Genomic DNA, 19,175 nt, shown 5'->3' on the forward strand with positions numbered 1-19,175 from the left:
AGACCAATTCTCAAATAAATTGAGTCAATTAAAGTTGAAAAATGTGCATACCAAACTTGAAATAGACCCTTCATATTTCCTCTTATTATCAGCAATCTGAGGCTCCCCTTTTAAAGAATGAGCTGCCAACTAAATACCTGAAACCCTACGGAGAGCTGAGATGTTTCTTAAAGCATATTCAAGTATAAAGAAACATTTACCTACATTTGATTAATTTTACTAACTTATAACTTAACTTATGAGGCAATGTACCTCACCTCTAGTGAGGGGCCCAGACCTTCCTATGTTTTTCTGTATATGGCCTTCAGGGAAAAAAGTTTGGACACCCCTGGTCTAGGGGAAATGAGGACAGTGAAACAACAACCAACAAAATGAGGGAGTCAGAGTGAAAGTTAACACAAGTATTTATTCAGCAAATATTCTTTAAGTGAGGAGGAGGAGAGTCAGGAGATTGTGCCAAGCAAAACAAATAAATATAACAAAACAAGGCCTATCTCTAACCCTTTTACCCACCCCGTTTTATTTAGGGACAAATGACCAAAAGTCAAATCAAATGTACAAAATGAAAATCTCTTTATGTATTTTCTTTATGTGGAAAAAAGTTAGGGCCACATGTGAATTAAAGAACTGAACAAAAAATGATTTTCCTTTTTGAGTTCTGGGATTAAAGTCGAATTCTGAAAAAATAAATCCAAAAATGTCAGAATCGAAGTTGAAATTGCGTTCATTTACGACGTGAAAGAGGGAGTGGGCGTGACTCACTACGTTTCGAGACGCGCGTGCTAAGCTTTGGAGTTTTGTTATATGTTGAAGGGGTTAAAAATGCATTCAAAAGTGGAAAAATCCAAATAATAATCCTTGCAATATCAACTATGTACAATGACGTTACTGTAGCCTTTTTTTGTGCTTCTGCCCATCGTTCTCCCTGTTTTGTGTGTGTTTACATGTTGTCAATGTACAATGACAACATGTAAACAGACCCTAATAAGCTTGTTTGATGGCTGTGACATCCAACCCGTTATGGGTTTGACGTGAGTACGTATGCTGAGAGAGGAAGTTTCCCTACCTGCGGGTTAATCCGTGGTCTCATGGGCTTCACAAAGCTGGAACAAGATGAGTTAGAGTTGAAGGGTTTGCTTTTCATGCCATCTGAAGGGTTCATAATGCCAGCCTGTGTTGCTGCCAAAACCCTCCCGAGGGGGCGTCTGCTGCTCACCAGTGAATAAGGCTTGTATTGCTATTCGATTGGTCATACCTTCCCAAAGTCTCTGTGCCAGAGGCTGACAGACTTTATTGAGCTGCTTGAAATCTGCAGAGTCCACAATGAAAAAGACATAAGACAGATGGAGAGTCAACAGAGCTAAAAGAAGGTGTTTTCAGCAATGCATCACTCAAAAAATACATTATAATAATACTTCCCTGTGTTAAGTTTAATCACGATAATAGGAACCAGACAAATTCCCAAATTAGAGAAATTACATGTTTTAAAAACCTAAATTAAATCTGATTTTAGCACAGTACATGCCCATGGTAGGGGAACAGTGTGTGACAATTAATTAAACATCGTGAATAACATTAGGCATGAACCATTTCATGAACACTCAAATACTGTTTTAAGAAGATTCATTATTTATGTTTCATTCATAGTTTAAAAAAAAGTTGATGAAGATGTAATATTGCAAAATAAAAATACACATTCCCATTTTCATATTTCTGAGAAATCTGATAGCGAGTAATTGAATAGCCTTTCATGATGAGGAACTGAGAAGAATTGAAATGTCAATTAGATTTGTAAACACTTACATTATTCATAATCATCATATAAAAAGGCCTATTTTGTTAAGAACTGGAAAACACGTTTTAAAAATCAATAAACATAGTAGTTAAGTTATCTATTACTGAAATAACTTAGCTTATCAATTGTTAATACCAAATAAAACAATTAAGCTTTAAAGTTAATTCAGGTTTTCGGTGATGCTACGTAACCGTTGACGTTAACTGCCTAGCAAACGTCAGAGGAAATTAATAGCTAATCATGCTAAATGCTAAGCTACGAATTTGAAGTTTATCTTGGTAAAAATGTACCTCAACCATTTTGAACGGATAAAGTTTGTTATGTTAGGACATTTGACAAAAGGATACGCAACTTCCAGACACGTTTAGGCAGTATAACGATAAACATTTTTGCGTTAACCGAAGAAGTTACTTTAGCATTGGTGGCAGTAGCAGCTAGCAATGTAGCCGATTAGAGCTAGCTAGCTTAGCTCAGAACGTAAACACAGCCTACCTTTACACAACGAAATACGAGTCCAGTGTGAGTTCAACAGGTGAAATGCTGTCTTCCAGCTGCCAGTTAAATCAACATGGGCTATTTGAACACCAAGTGGGGCTTCCTTTCATTACTCTGGCCACAACACCAGCCATCTCTTATTATCCAGGTAGGTCATATTTTTTAGACTAGGTCTGTATTTTTTGCTAAAGGCCAGAGGTGGAAGAAGTACCCAGATCTTGTACTAGAGTAAAAGTAGAAGTACCAGAGTGTAGGAATGCTCTGTTGCAAGTAAAAGTCCTGCATTCAAAATGTTACACAAGTAAAAGTACACAAGTATTGGTAGCATATCTTTTTTAAATAACTTGAATACAAAGTAGGCACTGTCTTAGGGAGGCTTGTGTTGTGCCCATGTGTACCATTGGAGAAAGTGTCTGCACAGTTTGGGTAATAATATGCCTTAAGGAACATAAGATATAATGGTTTGTTTATATATAAGTCATTTAAAAGCTATAGAATAAACAAACCAGCAATTTGGACTTTTAATAATACATTTTAAGAAAGTTCTGGGGTCACTTGACACCCCTGACACCAAAACTAACAATGCTCTCTGTCTGTGTTTCACTGATGAAGCTCGCCAAACTCCCTCAGCCAAGAGAAATGTGTCATAAGGGAACCCTACACCGCTGTCAGGTGGTGTGCCCACAGAGTCAATGGAGCACAAAGAAGATGGTGATCACCGGTCTACAACCTGCCGCCAAAAAAGGGCATTGGACACTGGACCTACACGGGATAAGATTGCAGGGTTGGTATCAATTCGTTCTGCGCTTCACCGTGGACGACATTGTCAAAGGTGTCAGTTTAAGGTCTTGGTGCTTACTAATGCATAATCATTAGTGGTGGCTAAATATGCATCCAAAATATAAATAATAGGCTCATTCAGTTTTAATGCATAGATATTAACAGCTGTTTTCTTGCATTTGAGACTCATGAGAGCTTATCTGATGTAAAGTAGGGTTCCATCTATAAAGTGAATGTTTTTTTATCAGACCAGACAAGTCAACCATGGAGTGGGGCTGCACAATTAATCGAAATTGCAATTTGGGCAAGTGCAATAGTTGAATTGCAGGAAGCACAATATTTGTTTTAGGCTAAATATGTGTAGAAGTACCATTTTTAATTACATTTGTGCAGCTGCAGAGATGTTTAGGCTTGCAAATTGCATTCTACAGGATTAACAAAACATGTTTGGTAGAGATCCTCTTAGAAAATTCCCACCGTAATCACTTTATTAAATGTATTTACGATAATGTGACTAATGTTTAAAGTCATTATTCCCTTGAATATTACAAATCATATCACAATATCAATTTTAATCAGAATCGGAACCAGAAATGCTTTGTCCCGCAACATTATGGCATTACAGCAGCAAAGATACTGTGCAGGTTAAAGTAAAAAGGGTAAACTTAGATATTATATAAAAAGCAGGAATATGTTATCAATAAATAAAAACACAAGTACACCATTAGTTAAATAATCCCAATAAGTGGGTTTCTCCAAATCGTGCAGCCTGAACCACAGAGCTTTGGTTTGGTGGTGGCTGAGGTCGACCTCAAAGTGTTTAAAGTTGCGTTCGATGACAACACCCATCAGAGATGAGGTCAGTACATTAGACTACAGGGGCGACCAGTAACTCTGCACGACTGGTGACATGGGTTATCCGGGAGAAACTCCTCAACTTCTGGTGGCTGGAAATGCATCGTGTAATTAAGAGCAGAATCCCTCACCAGGGTGGTCATGTGTCACCTCGAGTATCAAACACTTCCTGCTACAGTAAGTGTGCAGGAAATAGATGCATCCTTTACAGTTCTAGGTAATGACAAGGAATACATAGTGTTTGCATGATGTTTTGTTGGATAAGCCTCTACTTTATATCTTTCTGTAAGCATCCTTCAACGTAGAATGCAAAACAATCCTTGGATTCGTACAAAATAAAAACTTTTCTCCAATTTCATAAAAAAATATCATGTTTTCCTGTTAATTATGTGTCTTTTGTTGTGTTGCCACTTCATAATGAGCATGCCACATGCAAGCCTGACTGGAGCGCTTGAATAATTCAGAGCCTTGTTTCATCGGACACCAGCAACTTTAGACTTTGACGTATGGCTGACTGGCTGTATGTGTAATTGATGAGATGAGTTTTTCTTCAGCATTCAATAAGAAGAAACGTTGAACATAAGCTGCTAAAGCATACCTCAAGTGTACAAAAACAATGCCCTTAATCACTGCTATTGCTTGGGGTAACGCATCATACCACGTGTCCTTATTTGACCCTATATAAGTAAACAGCCTAATGCAAAATATATCAACAGCACTCAAAATAAGGGTCACTTTTTTAGCCTTCAGACCTAAAACAGAATGCAATTGAAACATAAGGCATTGCAAAATAAGACTTGACACCGTGAAGTGATTCCATGACAAAAGACAGAGTGTCTGCAGTTCGAGCTGCACCTTATTAAAGATTAAAGCGAGGCATTATTCCAACCAGGCTGGCCTGACATTGCTTTTACTTCCATGACATTCTATCATGTGAAACGTGGCGATACAACATTTTGAAGACTTGCACACGCATCGTTTTAATATACATTACAAGAACAAATAGAAGCATGTTTTCAAATTATTATGAATACAACAGGGTGTTTCTTTATTTTGTAGCATGCATGATACTTTAATACTTCTAAAAAAGCACCTGAGAAGAAACCTATCTTCCACAAATATACAAGTAATTCCAGATAAAGATAAGAACCCGTTACCTTTCCTTTCTGGTACTTTTCTTTAATGACATGAACCCCTGCTATCACTTCTTACACCACAGGTTCAATTAGAGATACGCACCTTTAGTAACTTGCATATTAAAACGCTAGAACATCTTTAATTCCAGTACAAACACACTAACATTTTGGGATACTTTCCAGTAACTTACAATGGCCAGAACATTCCTATTTTAACGTATGAGAATACCAGATTTGGCCTTCAGTTGGAAAACAAAACAACAAACGGAAATTGAAAATAATTTGGATTAAAAAAACTAATAAAATGTTGCAAAAATAAAAAAGCCCAACAATTTTTACGCACTTTGACCCCTGTTTGACCTCTCATAATGCCCTTAGTTTGATTTCAGTACATAAACATCGATATGAAGTGCCTTTTCTTCTTAAAGCACAAAAGCCCACATTGTTTACTTTGCGATTAGTACGTACTATTATTAGGATGAGGCTTGTTGTGCTCCATTGTGCAATATGATTATACATCTACAGTTTATATGTCTAATAATTACAAAAAAACACTTTCCCTGCTTGCAAAAGTTGCTAATTGACTTTTAAACAAACATAGATGGAGAATTTAGGATTTAAGAAGTTAAATACGTTTAATTTGTTTCTTTGTTCTTTGGCAGTCTCTAGTCATGGTGACGTCTCTCAGCGGTCTCTAGTTATAGTTACCAGTCTCGGGTTCAACACTCATGCACTATTCATCGCAGTATCACGTCACTCCTGCCCAACTTCAGACCTGGACCAACCCAATTCTTTTCTGTGCGACTTTACTCTGAACACTCATTCCCTGCTGCGGAGTAAAAGTCCAAAATGTTGATGTAGTGTTGCTTCTTTCTCAGAGGAAGAACTCCGAAGTTGCTGTTTACCTTTGCAGGGAAACACCTGGAGATACTCAGAGGAGACAAGAGCAGCATCTTCTTGTATGGTATGTATTTATTTCATTACTTTATCAGCGGCATCATGCTTTGAAAAAGATCTAATGTAGCCGGTGCAGCTCTGGTATTTAGGCCTTGGTGTTTTGCATGAAAGACCTTCATGAAGAGGAACTAGTATTTCTTATTTTAAAATATTGAACTTCCTTTATTTCAAAAACACTGCTAGTTCTTCCCGTTGTATTTATTTGCATGCTTTTGGTTGTTCACACACCTGCAAGATAAGATCATTGTTTTTATTTAGCTGAGTTTGAATAAGGCTTCAAGCATTGGGACATGTTTTCAAAAATATGAGTTGCTTTATTTCCACAGTTTTTTGTACTTAAAACACTGAAAACTGCAAGAAAACGTTCAAAAATGTAAAGAAAAAACTTAGGAAGGAGGCTTTGTAGGTCATTTGGGTATACCATACCATTTTTATACATTTAAGAAATGAGATATATATATACACACACAGTATCATACCGTCTGTTTCCCCCCCGAAAATGTTTAGGCCGTGCTAATTTATTTGACTTTGCTTAATTTAGAAGTTTGCAATTAGACTAGCAAATTGATGAATAAATTCCAATCATAAAAAAGAAACAGCTATTCAATACATTACATGTTGAGAACTTTAAAATATTATCAAATCATTCACACTTTTAAAGTTTGAACTCCTGTGGGAAAGGGTTTTTGCTGATTAATTATAGCAGATTTAATTATTTTGAGTGAATTATTTCTCACAATGAGGGTGAAATGTATCCTCTTTAATGCATGTATTAAGGTCAGCTGATGTGAATAATTGAAAGCTCCTTTTGAAGGCTAATCCAGGGTGTGGTATCACACAGACCCCCTCTAAAATAATAGCATAGGCGTTGGACTTTAGGTCCATCATAGCAGTGGCAAATACACCAGTCATATGTTTTGGTTTTGGATGAACGAGGACTAAATGTTTTAAATGCTTTTAATAATTAAGGATGTTTCCAGTTGCTCTTGGAATTGTTTTTTGATGGCAATTAGTTGTCGGCCTCCTTCTGTCTGCAAGATGCCGGTGTCGGGTTTCATGCTTCAGTCTGCTGTGACTGTCAGAAGACGTGCATAAAAAAAAGAATGATTTGAAAGTAGTTATTATTGCAGATTTTTAACCAGTTCTGTCAACACAGCCTATACCAATGTTGTTCTATATGAAAGTGCAAATGTAATGTGAAGGAAATAAGTAATCGTCTCTTTAAATGTCTTCCACAGAGCACGTAAAGACCCTACTTTGAGCCATGAAGCGCAGCAAGCACCGCGGACACAAGGAGGACAGGAACGGAGGTATCAGTTTCAAAAGATGGATGACAGAGGATTAGGTCAAATAAGATCACCTGGAAAACCTGGCTGATGTTACAGACTGCTTCCCCTTTACTCCACTAAAACATGTTATAAAACCAAAAGATGATCTCTACATTGATCCTTTTCCTGAAACACAAATACATTTCTTACCTGACCTCTCCTTTATATGATCTCCAGATGAGCCCGCTATCCTGGAGACGGAGGACCTGGACCGTCAGGGCATGTTCATGGGAGGAGGCCCCGACCCCGACACCATCTCCCTGGCCTCCGTCACAGCCGTCACCACCAACGTTTCAAACAAGAGGCAAGCAGGACTCCGTGGTGCAGAAAGCTGCAGGAAAACCATGCTGCGTTGTTATCAGAGCTGCACGCATTTATTCAAATTGCAGTAACTTTGAATCAAATGTAAATTGCGACATGATTATTCTTTTAAAGTCCCATAGCATTTATATTAAGGGGTTGCCCAGTCATTGACAGTTGGATCCATATAGTAATGCATTGTGACATCTCAAATAAGGTCTAGGGGTAAAAGGAGACAGTTGAGAGGGTCAGGGTGCAATGGAAAATTAAAGTGCATTTATTCTTACACTCTTTAAGTGAGGGGAAGACAAAGGACAATGTGCCAAATAAAATACATACATATAACCAAGCAAGGCCTTTCCCTAAATCTTCTTTTTGAGACAAACCTCAAACAAAAAAAGCCCTCACTATCTGAGTCTATAATCTACTAACCTAATGTGTCTAACGGCAGGAGGTAATCAGGACCCCGACTCGGAATAAAGAGATGGGGTATAAAAGTATAAACAAAAAGCAAGCTTTATTAAATAAAAAGCTGGCACTACAAAACTGCACAAGCAGGCACGATCAACAAGAGGACAAGCAGCAAACTAAAACAAACCAGAAAGATTTGGAGGACACAGGAGAGTAATTCAGACGAAATACCAGGAGCCAAAGCAAGGGAAACGACGATGAAATCCCAGAAGACACGAGGGAAAGGAAAGCTAAACACACACAGGGGTAATCACAAGACAAGGCACAGCTGGGGAGGGGAGGTCAAACACAGGAGGGGGAGCAGCAGTTGAACACAATCAGACAATCAGGCAGAGGAGAGGAAACACAGGAAGTAGGAAAATATATTTCAAAATAAAACAGGAAACTAAGATCGTGACGGTGAGGAGATGCAGAGGATACCCTTTTTTCTAATATAAGTACACACAACCAAAGCACAAACAACACAAACAAATATAGAAAAATACGAATTCAAAAGGAACAAAGAACATCTCACGGTCACAGTCCGAAACATCATCATAAAATATCCGCTTCTTGGTCCCTGAGTTTATGGATTTATTAATTGCAATTTAGATGAATTTTGCAGCTCTAATTGTTATCGTTCCTCTTGTGGTTCTTTCTGAAGTTTGTCACTGATATCCGACACCTTCTTGTCTCACAGATCAAAGCCAGACATAAAGATGGAGCCCAGTTCTGGAAGACCGGTGGATTACCAGGTGAGAGGAATTTCATTTACCTCAGACACAATTGGTACTCCTTTATTCATTCAACCCTTATTTAAACTAAGGCGAACCTCATTAACAGTGACATTGAGTCAATGACAGTACAGAGTAAACAATAACAAACAGATAAACTAGAAGAAATAAAGCAAAACTTTTACAACATTTAACAAAATCCTTAAAATCGTTCCGAAAAGTGACATATTTTGATGAATAAATGGAATAAAAAATGAATTAAAATACGTTATTTCTCTCTTTGTGATATCTTAGGCTGTACTAAAAAGTAGGCCAAAAATAATGCATACCTTTATGAAATAATATAAATATATACCCTATAATTTTGCATTTAGTCTAGAAAATTTGATAGATAATGTAAATGAATAATAATAAAAAGCACAATTATTCCAAACGATTAGTAAATATAAGTTGGGAGATTTAATATCAAAATAAATGAATATATTCTAGGAAGCTTCTGTATTTAATCACTGTCCTTTTAACTATCAACGTTTAGACAAAACACACATTTTGAAGTCACTTAATTGTAATTGATTTTCATTCCAGATCAGTGTGACGGTGATCGAGGCGAGGCAGCTGATTGGTCTGAACATGGACCCCATGGTGTGTGTGGAGATCGGAGACGATAAAAAGTACACCTCGATGAAGGAGTCCACCAACTGCCCGTACTACAACGAAGTGAGTCGGTCAAATATTACATCTGCATTCATTTAATGGAAATAAATCTACTAATACTACCAACAATAACTCTCTTCTCCTTCCAGTATTTTGTGTTTGACTTCCACGTCCCTCCAGATGTCATGTTTGACAAAATCCTGAAGCTGTCTGTAAGTTGTTTGACTCCTAAGATAAACAGATTTCCCACAAGACGGGTGTATTTCATAATGCCGTATTTACTCTCTAACCCTCAGGTGATCCACTCCAAAAATCTTCTGCGTAGTGGAACGCTGGTTGGATCGTTTAAGCTGGATGTTGGCACGATCTACTCCAATCCTGGTAAAAAAAACAAACATGAAAATCCTCTTTTTCTGATCATACAGTCATTATAATTGCGTTTAAATGAGTTTTTGTCTTGCAGAGCATCAGTTTTACCACAAGTGGGCGCTGCTGTCCGACCCTGAGGACATCTCGGCGGGGTGCAAAGGCTACATCAAGTGTGACGTGACAGTCGTGGCCAAAGGAGACACCATCAAGACTCCACACAAGGCCAACGAGTCGGATGAGGACGACATAGAGGGGTAACTCAGCTTCACTGAGCATGGGTTTTTATTCTAAAGGCATCTTGTTTCTTACTATTTCGTTGTTTTTTTCTCAGCAATCTCTTGATACCAGAGGGCGTTCCTGCAGAGCGACAGTGGGCTCGTTATTACCTGAAGATCTACCGAGCCGAGGGCCTCCCCAGGATGAACACCAGTATCATGGCCAACGTGAAGAAGGCCTTCATCGGGGAAAACAAGGACCTGGTGGACCCTTATGTCCAAGTTCTGTTTGCTGGGCAGAAAGTGAGTATTGTAAGGACACAAAACACCATTTCCCCTCTTTTTTTTCTCATTTTATCTCAGCCGGATTGAGTTCATACATTAATACCTCCAACGTGTGACCACAGGGGAAAACATCAGTGCAGAAGAGCTGCTACGAGCCCATCTGGAACGAGCAGATCGTCTTCACCGAGATGTTTCCGCCGCTCTGCAAGCGCATGAAGATCCAGATCCGCGACTCGGACAAAGTGAACGATGTGGCGATAGGAACACACTTCCTGGACCTGAGGAATATTTCAAATGATGGAGACAAAGGTGGAGTAACACCCGTACCTGTGGACCCAATTATTGCCAAGAAAACACTACTGCTAAACTATTAACGGTTGGATCTCCTAACATCACATTCATCAAGGAACAGCAATCATCTCTGCAAAAACAACCTTAAAATGTCAATACAATATATAAACATGCAAGTATAACTCTCAATAATGAATAATACTAAACCAATTAGAATACTTACCTTTCTCCTTCTGCAAAAAAGAACACATAACACCAGTTTTACTCCTTTTCTCGTCTTGATTTACTTGTATTTATTGTTTATATTTTACAGTAAATATTGTTTTCCTCACATCGTAAAACCCCAATAAATAAAGTAAACAAAAAAAGACAGATGTGGAACTTACAGATCTTGCAATTTGAGAACATATTTACTGCTTTAGCACATTTCAATTTAAATTTGTGGTATTATTTAAAATGTATTTCAAATTGAATTTCTTGTGGAGTAGTGTAGTCCCCTCTTCTGTTCTCTTTTTTCAGTTTCTATGTATGTGTGTGTTATTCTATTCTTATCTATACTATTCCATGTGTAATTGAGAAATGATGAATCCCTAATCCGTCCCACCGCAGGGAAATGTAGGTGTTAGAGCAATTCATAAAGGTAAATGCAATTCGAACATGTCAAATATTCAATTTAGAGGTTAATCATGCAGTAAAAACTAAACTAAACTGTGCAAAAGTGTAACCTGCACAACAGTTTTCAGCTTCACGGTCAGTATTATTGCACATCAGTGATACTACAGTCTAAATTAATATCTATCATTCGTCTCCCAGGCTTCCTCCCCACCCTGGGCCCGGCCTGGGTGAACATGTACGGCTCCACCCGCACCTACACCCTGATGGACGAGTACCAGGAGCTGAACGAGGGCCTGGGGGAGGGCGTGTCCTTCAGGGCCCGTCTGCTCCTCAACCTGGGGGTGGAGATCCTGGACCCGTCCTCCCCCGAAATCACCAGCTCTACCGACGTGCAGCTGGAGGGGGTGTCCAACATCTCAGAGGTAGGGCGTCCTAGTTTATCCCAGCTGCTGCATTATTCACACGCAGTTTGTGTTAATGGGGCTTCTTTTTGGTGGAGGACAATGGAGCAATTTCATTTGAGAGCAGTGGGATCCTAAAGTCCTCAGACAGCTTGTATTACAGGACCATTATGTTACCTTATATGGCTTTAAAATGGGAATGCGGTCACAGAATGGGTCAATTCAAACGTCCTGTATAGTTTCTCTCTTGTAGTGTGTGAATTTCATCAACCTCAATCCCATCTGGTCTGTAACTCCCGTCAATTAGTCAAGATTTAGTGTAGAAGTGTCCTCACTCAACGGGCCAATTCCAAACCCACCCCTGCGCACTTCTACCCTGTCTGTAGTCACAATCACAGTATGTGATTTGTGAGACAGGAAGAGTTCCCTCTCATTCTTACACTTGTTTGATATGTTTCTCTATTTCACAGACGGCTACCGGGAAGGTTGAGGAGTTCTTCCTCTTCGGCTCCTTCCTGGAGGCCACGATGATCGACAGGAAGATCGGAGATAAGCCGATAAACTTTGAGGTCACCATAGGTACTGCGTTACAGAGATAGCATGATTATAAATAAAGGGTTATATCACATTTAAGTGACCGCTAACGAAGTGCTGCTGTGTCTCAGGATACTACGGAAATGAGATTGATGGGATGGCCAAGCCGAAGATGAAGGGGAAGAAGGGCGGAGGAGACGGAGAGGAGGAGGAAACCGAGCTGATCCACAACTCCAGTGACGAGGAGATGGACGACGACCGAGATCTGTCCTCTGTGGCGACGACTCCACCCATGAAGCCTGTCATCACTGACCGGTCAGAACAAAAACTGTAGTTTAAAAAGAGAAACTGATTATTTTACTGTGATTAAAGTTACTTGCATCCTCAGGAACTACTTCCACCTGCCGTACTTTGAGAGGAAGCCGTGCATCTACATCAAGAGCTGGTGGCAGGACCAGAGGAGGAGGCTATACAACGCCAACATCATCGACAACGTTGCAGACAAACTGGTTAGTAGTCAGTGTTAATGAGTGTATTCTCACACTACAGTTTTTGCAGAGACTAAACATCTTCTGCTGCTACAGGAGGACGGGCTGAACGACGTGCAGGAGATCATCAAGACGGAGAAAACGTATCCTGAGCGCAGACTGAGAGGCGTCCTCGAGGAACTCAGCCAGGGCTGCAGGTACACCCCTAGAAATCTAAAGTGCTCCCTCCAAAGACGGCTAATGTTGGGCTATATAGGAACTAGTAGACTTTGAAACTGACTGCGCTCTTCTTCTTTCAGTCAGTTCCTCGCGCTGGCAAACAAGGACCAGAATCAGTCGGGCAGAACCAAACTGGACAGAGAGAGAGTGAAGCTGTGCATGGCAGAAATGGTATTTAAACCAAAGAGGAGATGTGTTTTACTACTTGTTTGTTTATATGTTCACCCTCTTGCTAACTGCTGATATGTCTCTGTGGTCAGGAGAGCATCGGACAGCAGGCTAAAACCATGAGGACTCAGGTGAAGAAGAGCACCGTGAGGGATAAAATCAAGCTGGCTCAGAACTTCCTCACAAAGCTGCGTTTCCTGGCAGACGAAGTAAGATTTTGTTGGATATTTAGAACTGAGTTATTGTACGATAAATAGTTGTGATAATTCCCATGTGTGTTCTTGCTTTAGCCTCAGCACAGCGTCCCTGACGTCTTCATCTGGATGATCAGTAATGGGAAACGCATCGCTTACGCCCGCGTTCCCTCCAAAGACATCCTGTACTCCGGCGTGGAGGAGGAGACCGGGAAGGACTGCGGGAAGGTCAAAACCATTTTCCTGAGGGTGAGTTTCACTGGTGGGATGTAATGAGGTACCTTTACTCAAGTCCTGTACCAATTTGACGTGTACTCTAGAACTTTATCCTTCTTCTCCATTTTAGAAGCCGTTGTTGGACTTTTTTCTCCACCTCATGTATCTGAGAGCTTTAGTTACTTCACAGATTCAGATCATTAGCTAATTCAAACTATAAATCAACTAATATTTAAGCATTGATGTATAATTACAGGTTCAAATGTTCTTTGTCCTCCGTAGATCCCGGGTAAGAAGGGCTTCGGCCCGGCTGGCTGGACGGTGCAGTCTAAGATCGAGATCTACCTGTGGCTGGGTCTGACCAAACAGCGTAAGGACTACCTGAACGGCCTGCCCAACGGATTCGAGGAGAACAAACTCTCCAAAGGACCCGGCATGCCGTGCTCCCCCCCCATCAGCCTCACCTACATGAGTAAGACCAACGAAACAGTTTATTTATTAAAGAAGCAACAATGCACCTGATTTCATATGAGCACTGATGGCTAGCATGTAAATGTGCCTCTTTTAGCCATAAATGCTAACTGTTTTTGGCAGTTCTTTGCAGATTTATGGCAGTAAAAGAAAATATACAAGAGCACAGAAGACATTGGCACAATTACAGCACTTATAAAAGCAGGCAAAAACACACACAGATGAAAGCTGATATGCAGGCTAACATGCTAACAGACTTTTAATTGCCTCTTTTTGAAATGTGCTTTATGGATAAACTCTTCCTCCCTCACAGTGAAGCAGATCTTCCAGCTGAGGGTGCACATGTACCAGGCTCGCAGTCTGTTTGCCGCCGACAGCACGGGGCTCTCCGACCCCTTCGCTCGAGTTTTCTTCTCCACACAGAGCCAGGTCACTGAGGTGAGAGCTCCGTTAGAAAAGTCTCCTGCAAGATATGACTTATTGAATAGCGCATGCTGAATGAAACTGTTTCTTCCCAGGTGCTGGCGGAGACTCTGTGCCCCACGTGGGACCAGCTGATGGTGTTTGAGAACGTGGAGTTGTTCGGAGAGGCCACCGAGCTGAGAGACGACCCTCCCATCATCGTCATCGAGATCTACGACCAAGACACAGTGGTGAGGGTTGTCCTAAATAATAGAAACACTGCTCTTTTTTCCATTTGATTTAATGTGCCCCGCTCCAATTAGCAGCTAGCATGTCTCCTGATGAGTGTAACGTGTTATTTTTGACTTTGCTGACTGACAATTTTATATTTGCTCCTGTCAATAACACCAATGTTTTGGATGACCCTGTGGATAAGTAGAGTGTGCATCGTGATGGCTTGATGTCCTGTAGTAGATTGTATTGTGAAAGGCATGCAAGAGGAATAAGAAACGCCCAGAAGGAGGAATAAACTTAGACCTGTTGCATTCCTTTAAAAGTGATATTTGTGATTTGTAACACCGAATGTGGACTCTTAATAACCACTAACTGCAAGAGAGATGTATCATTTAGTATGAAGTCATCTTGTGTGTGTCTGTTTTGCAGTTCACTGGTTATTTTTGTTTATTTCTCTTGTTGATCTTCAATGGTTTTTATCTAGTCTGCCCGGAAACATGTGCATATGAGCCATGTTTCTCTCCTCTGATAGGACAAATTAAAGATAATGAGTGAAAACACCACCTTTTTTACCCATAATGCATTGTAATACGTTGAATATGGTAGGCTAAAAAGACCATTCTTTAAAATATTCAAACCAGAATCCGTGTCTTAAGGTTTAAACGTTAATTCATCGCTCTGTTTCCAGGGGAAAGCCGAGTTCATGGGCAGGACTTTTGCAAAGCCCGTGGTGAAGATGGCCGACGAGCATTACGGACCCCCACGCTTCCCCCCCCAGCTGGAGTATTACCAGATCTACCGCGGGAACTGCACCGCCGGAGAAATGCTGGCAGCCTTCGAACTACTGCAGGTTAGTCCGGCAGATATCAGAATCAGAAATCCTCTGACAGCGAGGACATTTGCAACCTTACAGCAAAAGGAAAGGGCAGAAAAAATTGGATGAGGAACTTATTAAATAAAGAGGCTGAAACTGGTTTTTTGTGAATATTGAAAACATGTTTTTCTTTTTTAATTATTATGGTATAAATATTGTTTATTGCACATAGTATCTCTCAGCAGGAGTGTTTCAGTCTGAGAAGGAGCAGCCAGTAAAAGTTAACATTATATATTGCACGTAACAGTTTTGTTGCATACAGTGGTTTTACAGTCGGTATTGTGTGGTGATTTCGGCACCATCTGGCTGTCAGATCATATTGAAACTAAATGATTTATGATGTTTATATATCTGTCAGATTGGCCCCAATGGAAAGGCTGACCTGCCTCCCATAGACGGCCCCACAGATATGGAACGAGGCCCCATCCTGCCGGTTCCTCTGGGGATCAGACCGGTGCTCAGCAAGTACAGGATCGAGGTGAGCATGTCTTTTGTTCTTCACTTTTAATAATTCACTTCTTATTCCTTTAATTGCAAGAACAATGAAATCCCTAAAAAAGAAACATCATAAAGGAAGTAAACCATCAAACCCATTTCCCCTCCCCGTCCCCCAGGTTCTGTTCTGGGGTCTGAGGGACCTGAAGAGGGTGAACCTGGCTCAGGTGGATCGGCCTCGTGTGGACATTGAATGTGCCGGAAAGGGAGTCCAATCCGCCCTCATCCCCAACTACAAGAAGAACCCAAACTTTAGCACCCTGGTCAAGTGGTTTGAAGTGGTAATTTATCTTTAATTATTATATTTGATCTTTTTCTACGCCTTCTCTTAAAGCAACTGCAAGGAACTTTCAGCTTGTGTTGATTTTACCGGCGAAATGATAGTGTTTTCTTAATCGAACAGTCAATTAGTAACTTTTCCCTTCGCTGATCCTGTCCTGGTTTCTTAAACTAAACGCAATTTGAGTCTTTAATTGAAATTAATTGAATTATTATAGTAAATGTGCATGTATTTGTATTTTATAGATCTCTACTTTGATCCGTCTGTATACCTTTCAGTGTGATACAGACCAAGCCGAGGGATTGCAGATGTAAATTAGCTAATCCTTTTCTTTAAATGAATGTATTTTTGTGCATATTCCTTATACATTAAAACATAATAACCAGCTGTAACCACCAAATAAAACCTGAACAAGTTTAATTATTCTTAGAAACTTGCAAAGACCTTCTGGTTTTTGTCTCCGGACCCTTCTATATTAAGAACTACTGTATGAAAATAGCCATTGGTCACATAGAGGCCTTCATTTGAGACCAGTTCAGTTAATACCAGCTCCTTGTAGTGGCTTTAAATGGAAGCCACATTTCCCTTCCAAGCACACAGGAACAAAAGAAGCATTAAGAAGTATGTTATTCTGTATTATATATCTGATTACTTCTGGCCGTTGTGTTCATCAGGATTTGCCTGAGAACGAGCTGCTGCACCCCCCTCTGAACATCCGGGTCGTGGACTGCAGAGCGTTCGGACGCTACACTCTGGTCGGGTCCAACGCCGTCACCAGCCTGCGCAAATTCATCTACAGAGCGACGGACAAGCAGGCCAACAACTGGACCGCCACAGGTACAGACTAACACCTGGAGACATATATTACACTGTAGGGCAGGGGTGTCCAAACTACGGTCCGGGGTCCAACTGTGGGCCGCGGCTAATTCAACAAGTATAGTTTGGTTGAGCCTTTTATTGTGAAATGAACAGTGTTTAAATATTATATATGATATTGTATGTAATATTATATAAATTCAGTCAATTATTAAAGTTTGAAACAACTTATTTTTCATAAAGCATTTTAAAGTAGGAAGCATAAGTGACCTACATTTGATTTTGCTAACTCATAACATAACTTATGAGGCAATATACCCCACCTCTAGTGAGGGGCCCAGCCCTTCGTATGTACGTGCATTTCTATAACAATATACACAGGTAAAATATCACACAGATTCTCCTTCATGTAACACAATCAGATCTAAGCATAAAAAAATGCTAACATTGATAAAAATGCAGGAATCCAAATAAAATAGATGTACAGTATGAAAGGAATGTTTTCCAACTATATATGAATATTAGATTAAGATAATTCCTCTTTCTGTTTTCAGAGGAGATAGTCGTGGTCAGCTTGGATCCTGAGCCTGGATATAAGAAGATGGAGACCGTGGTCAAACTGGGCTCTGTACGTTTCTTTTTTAATACATTTTAAATAACATTTATTCAAATAATTAGATCCAGTTTGAATAAACAATTCAACATAAATAAACGGTTAATTGTGCTTTTCTGTAATCTGGTTTTCTACCCAGTGCTCTGATGCTGTGGTGAAGGTGGAGGTAAGCAAACGATTGAATAATCTGATATATAATATCTGAAGTTGTTGCATGAAACCGTGAATATTTACAGACAGAATACTGAATGCATCTTGTGTTAAAACAGGACGATGACAAGGAGGGAAAGGGAAAGAAGAAGAAGAGGAAGAAGGGCGATGAGGTCGAAGAGGAGGAACTGGATGAGAGCATGTTGGACTGGTGGTCCAAATACTTCGCCTCCATTGAAACTCTAACGGAGGTGAGGAACAGAAAAACTAAACCGCCATTTAAGTCATTTTGAAATTGCGATATGACTCACAATATATAGCACACACATGCAGCCTTCAACAGCTGCTGTGCTTCCTGTGCTGATGTCAAGGTGCTCTTAGTTGGGCGACTCCAAGTCCAGTGAACAAATGACCTTCTTCTCCTGCAGATTCTGAAGTCTCAGGAAGCTGCTCTTTCAGACTCAGAGGACAAAGATGACATGGACATTGCAGATGGAGGTAAAACCATCTGATATATTCAAATTGTTATTTAATCCAGCTCACTTTCATGTACAGTTCCTCTTTATCTAACCTCTAAAGCAAGTAGTAGATTGTCTTAATGAGCTTTGATTCTGTGCAAACAGGGCTGCACAGAAACAAGTATCTCTAATGCAACAACATCTATGTCTGTGGCGTTTGGCAACTTTAACTTGTGATTAACGTCTGCTGTGCTCCCCCCCTTCCCTCCATCCTCCCCTCTAACCTCAGATATCAGACCTGATGAGGCTCCGGTGAAAAGCGCCAAGAGAGGGAAAGGGAAGAAGAAGAAGGCGGGACTCGATCCCTTCGAGAAGAAGAAGCCAAAACTGGATGAACTGAAGGTGCTGGAAGAATAATCACCATCTACTTTAATATTCGATTAACCATTAAAGCAAGAAATGTTGTTTAGATTTAATTAATTGATCTCAAATTGGTCAACAGTTTTGTCACAGATGCAGGTTAGTGTAGCATTGCACATTAGTTAAATATTTTATACAACAAATACAATTAATTATTTCTTATTTTACAATATTTTTAAATATTAATTAGAATTTCTCTTTCTGTAAATATAATTTTAACTTCCTTACCTTTAAATACATATATTATTTTTTTAAAACAAATATTATATTTAAAAATATACAATGTAAGATTCAGGTCTGGACCATTTCAATGATAAGATGTCCTGCTGTTCTCAGGGGTGTTTTCATATACACGTTTAGAAATTCAGTTAAAAATACAAAAATTCTGACTTTTAAAAAACTGGCACGGACATTTTTATGAAACCTTATAAACCAAACCATTAATTAAGTCATCTTTAAATAATTAGATTATTCAATCATGTA

General features: G+C 39.7%; 1 protein-coding gene and 1 long non-coding RNA gene across 2 annotated transcripts in view; one reads left to right on the forward strand and one right to left on the reverse strand.

The window, feature by feature from the left end:
• Positions 1–6,335: 6,335 nt before the first annotated feature.
• Positions 6,336–8,346, reverse strand: LOC134881522 (uncharacterized). Its single transcript, XR_010168056.1, has 3 exons — positions 8,245–8,346; positions 7,497–7,677; positions 6,336–7,093 (listed from the first exon to the last, which is right to left on the reverse strand). It is a non-coding gene; the product is annotated as an uncharacterized LOC134881522 (long non-coding RNA).
• The window catches only part of LOC134881521 (otoferlin-like), a 17,393-nt gene continuing 5,500 nt past the window's right edge, over positions 7,283–19,175 (forward strand). Inside the window, exons 1-29 of the mRNA XM_063908921.1 lie at positions 7,283–7,328; positions 7,524–7,650; positions 8,797–8,851; positions 9,416–9,547; positions 9,634–9,696; positions 9,781–9,865; positions 9,948–10,107; positions 10,185–10,371; positions 10,476–10,662; positions 11,458–11,681; positions 12,131–12,239; positions 12,326–12,509; positions 12,583–12,703; positions 12,779–12,879; positions 12,982–13,072; positions 13,162–13,278; positions 13,360–13,512; positions 13,762–13,951; positions 14,264–14,388; positions 14,469–14,603; positions 15,275–15,436; positions 15,819–15,938; positions 16,075–16,236; positions 16,910–17,072; positions 17,606–17,679; positions 17,804–17,830; positions 17,934–18,065; positions 18,243–18,312; positions 18,562–18,674. Of these exons, the coding sequence (XP_063764991.1) occupies positions 7,283–7,328; positions 7,524–7,650; positions 8,797–8,851; positions 9,416–9,547; positions 9,634–9,696; positions 9,781–9,865; positions 9,948–10,107; positions 10,185–10,371; positions 10,476–10,662; positions 11,458–11,681; positions 12,131–12,239; positions 12,326–12,509; positions 12,583–12,703; positions 12,779–12,879; positions 12,982–13,072; positions 13,162–13,278; positions 13,360–13,512; positions 13,762–13,951; positions 14,264–14,388; positions 14,469–14,603; positions 15,275–15,436; positions 15,819–15,938; positions 16,075–16,236; positions 16,910–17,072; positions 17,606–17,679; positions 17,804–17,830; positions 17,934–18,065; positions 18,243–18,312; positions 18,562–18,674 (3,615 nt within the window). The remainder of the gene's footprint in view (positions 7,329–7,523; positions 7,651–8,796; positions 8,852–9,415; positions 9,548–9,633; positions 9,697–9,780; positions 9,866–9,947; positions 10,108–10,184; positions 10,372–10,475; positions 10,663–11,457; positions 11,682–12,130; positions 12,240–12,325; positions 12,510–12,582; positions 12,704–12,778; positions 12,880–12,981; positions 13,073–13,161; positions 13,279–13,359; positions 13,513–13,761; positions 13,952–14,263; positions 14,389–14,468; positions 14,604–15,274; positions 15,437–15,818; positions 15,939–16,074; positions 16,237–16,909; positions 17,073–17,605; positions 17,680–17,803; positions 17,831–17,933; positions 18,066–18,242; positions 18,313–18,561; positions 18,675–19,175) is intronic.

The sequence above is a fragment of the Eleginops maclovinus genome, chromosome 19, assembly GCF_036324505.1.
Source record: "Eleginops maclovinus isolate JMC-PN-2008 ecotype Puerto Natales chromosome 19, JC_Emac_rtc_rv5, whole genome shotgun sequence".
NCBI classification, from domain to species: Eukaryota; Metazoa; Chordata; class Actinopteri; order Perciformes; family Eleginopidae; genus Eleginops; species Eleginops maclovinus.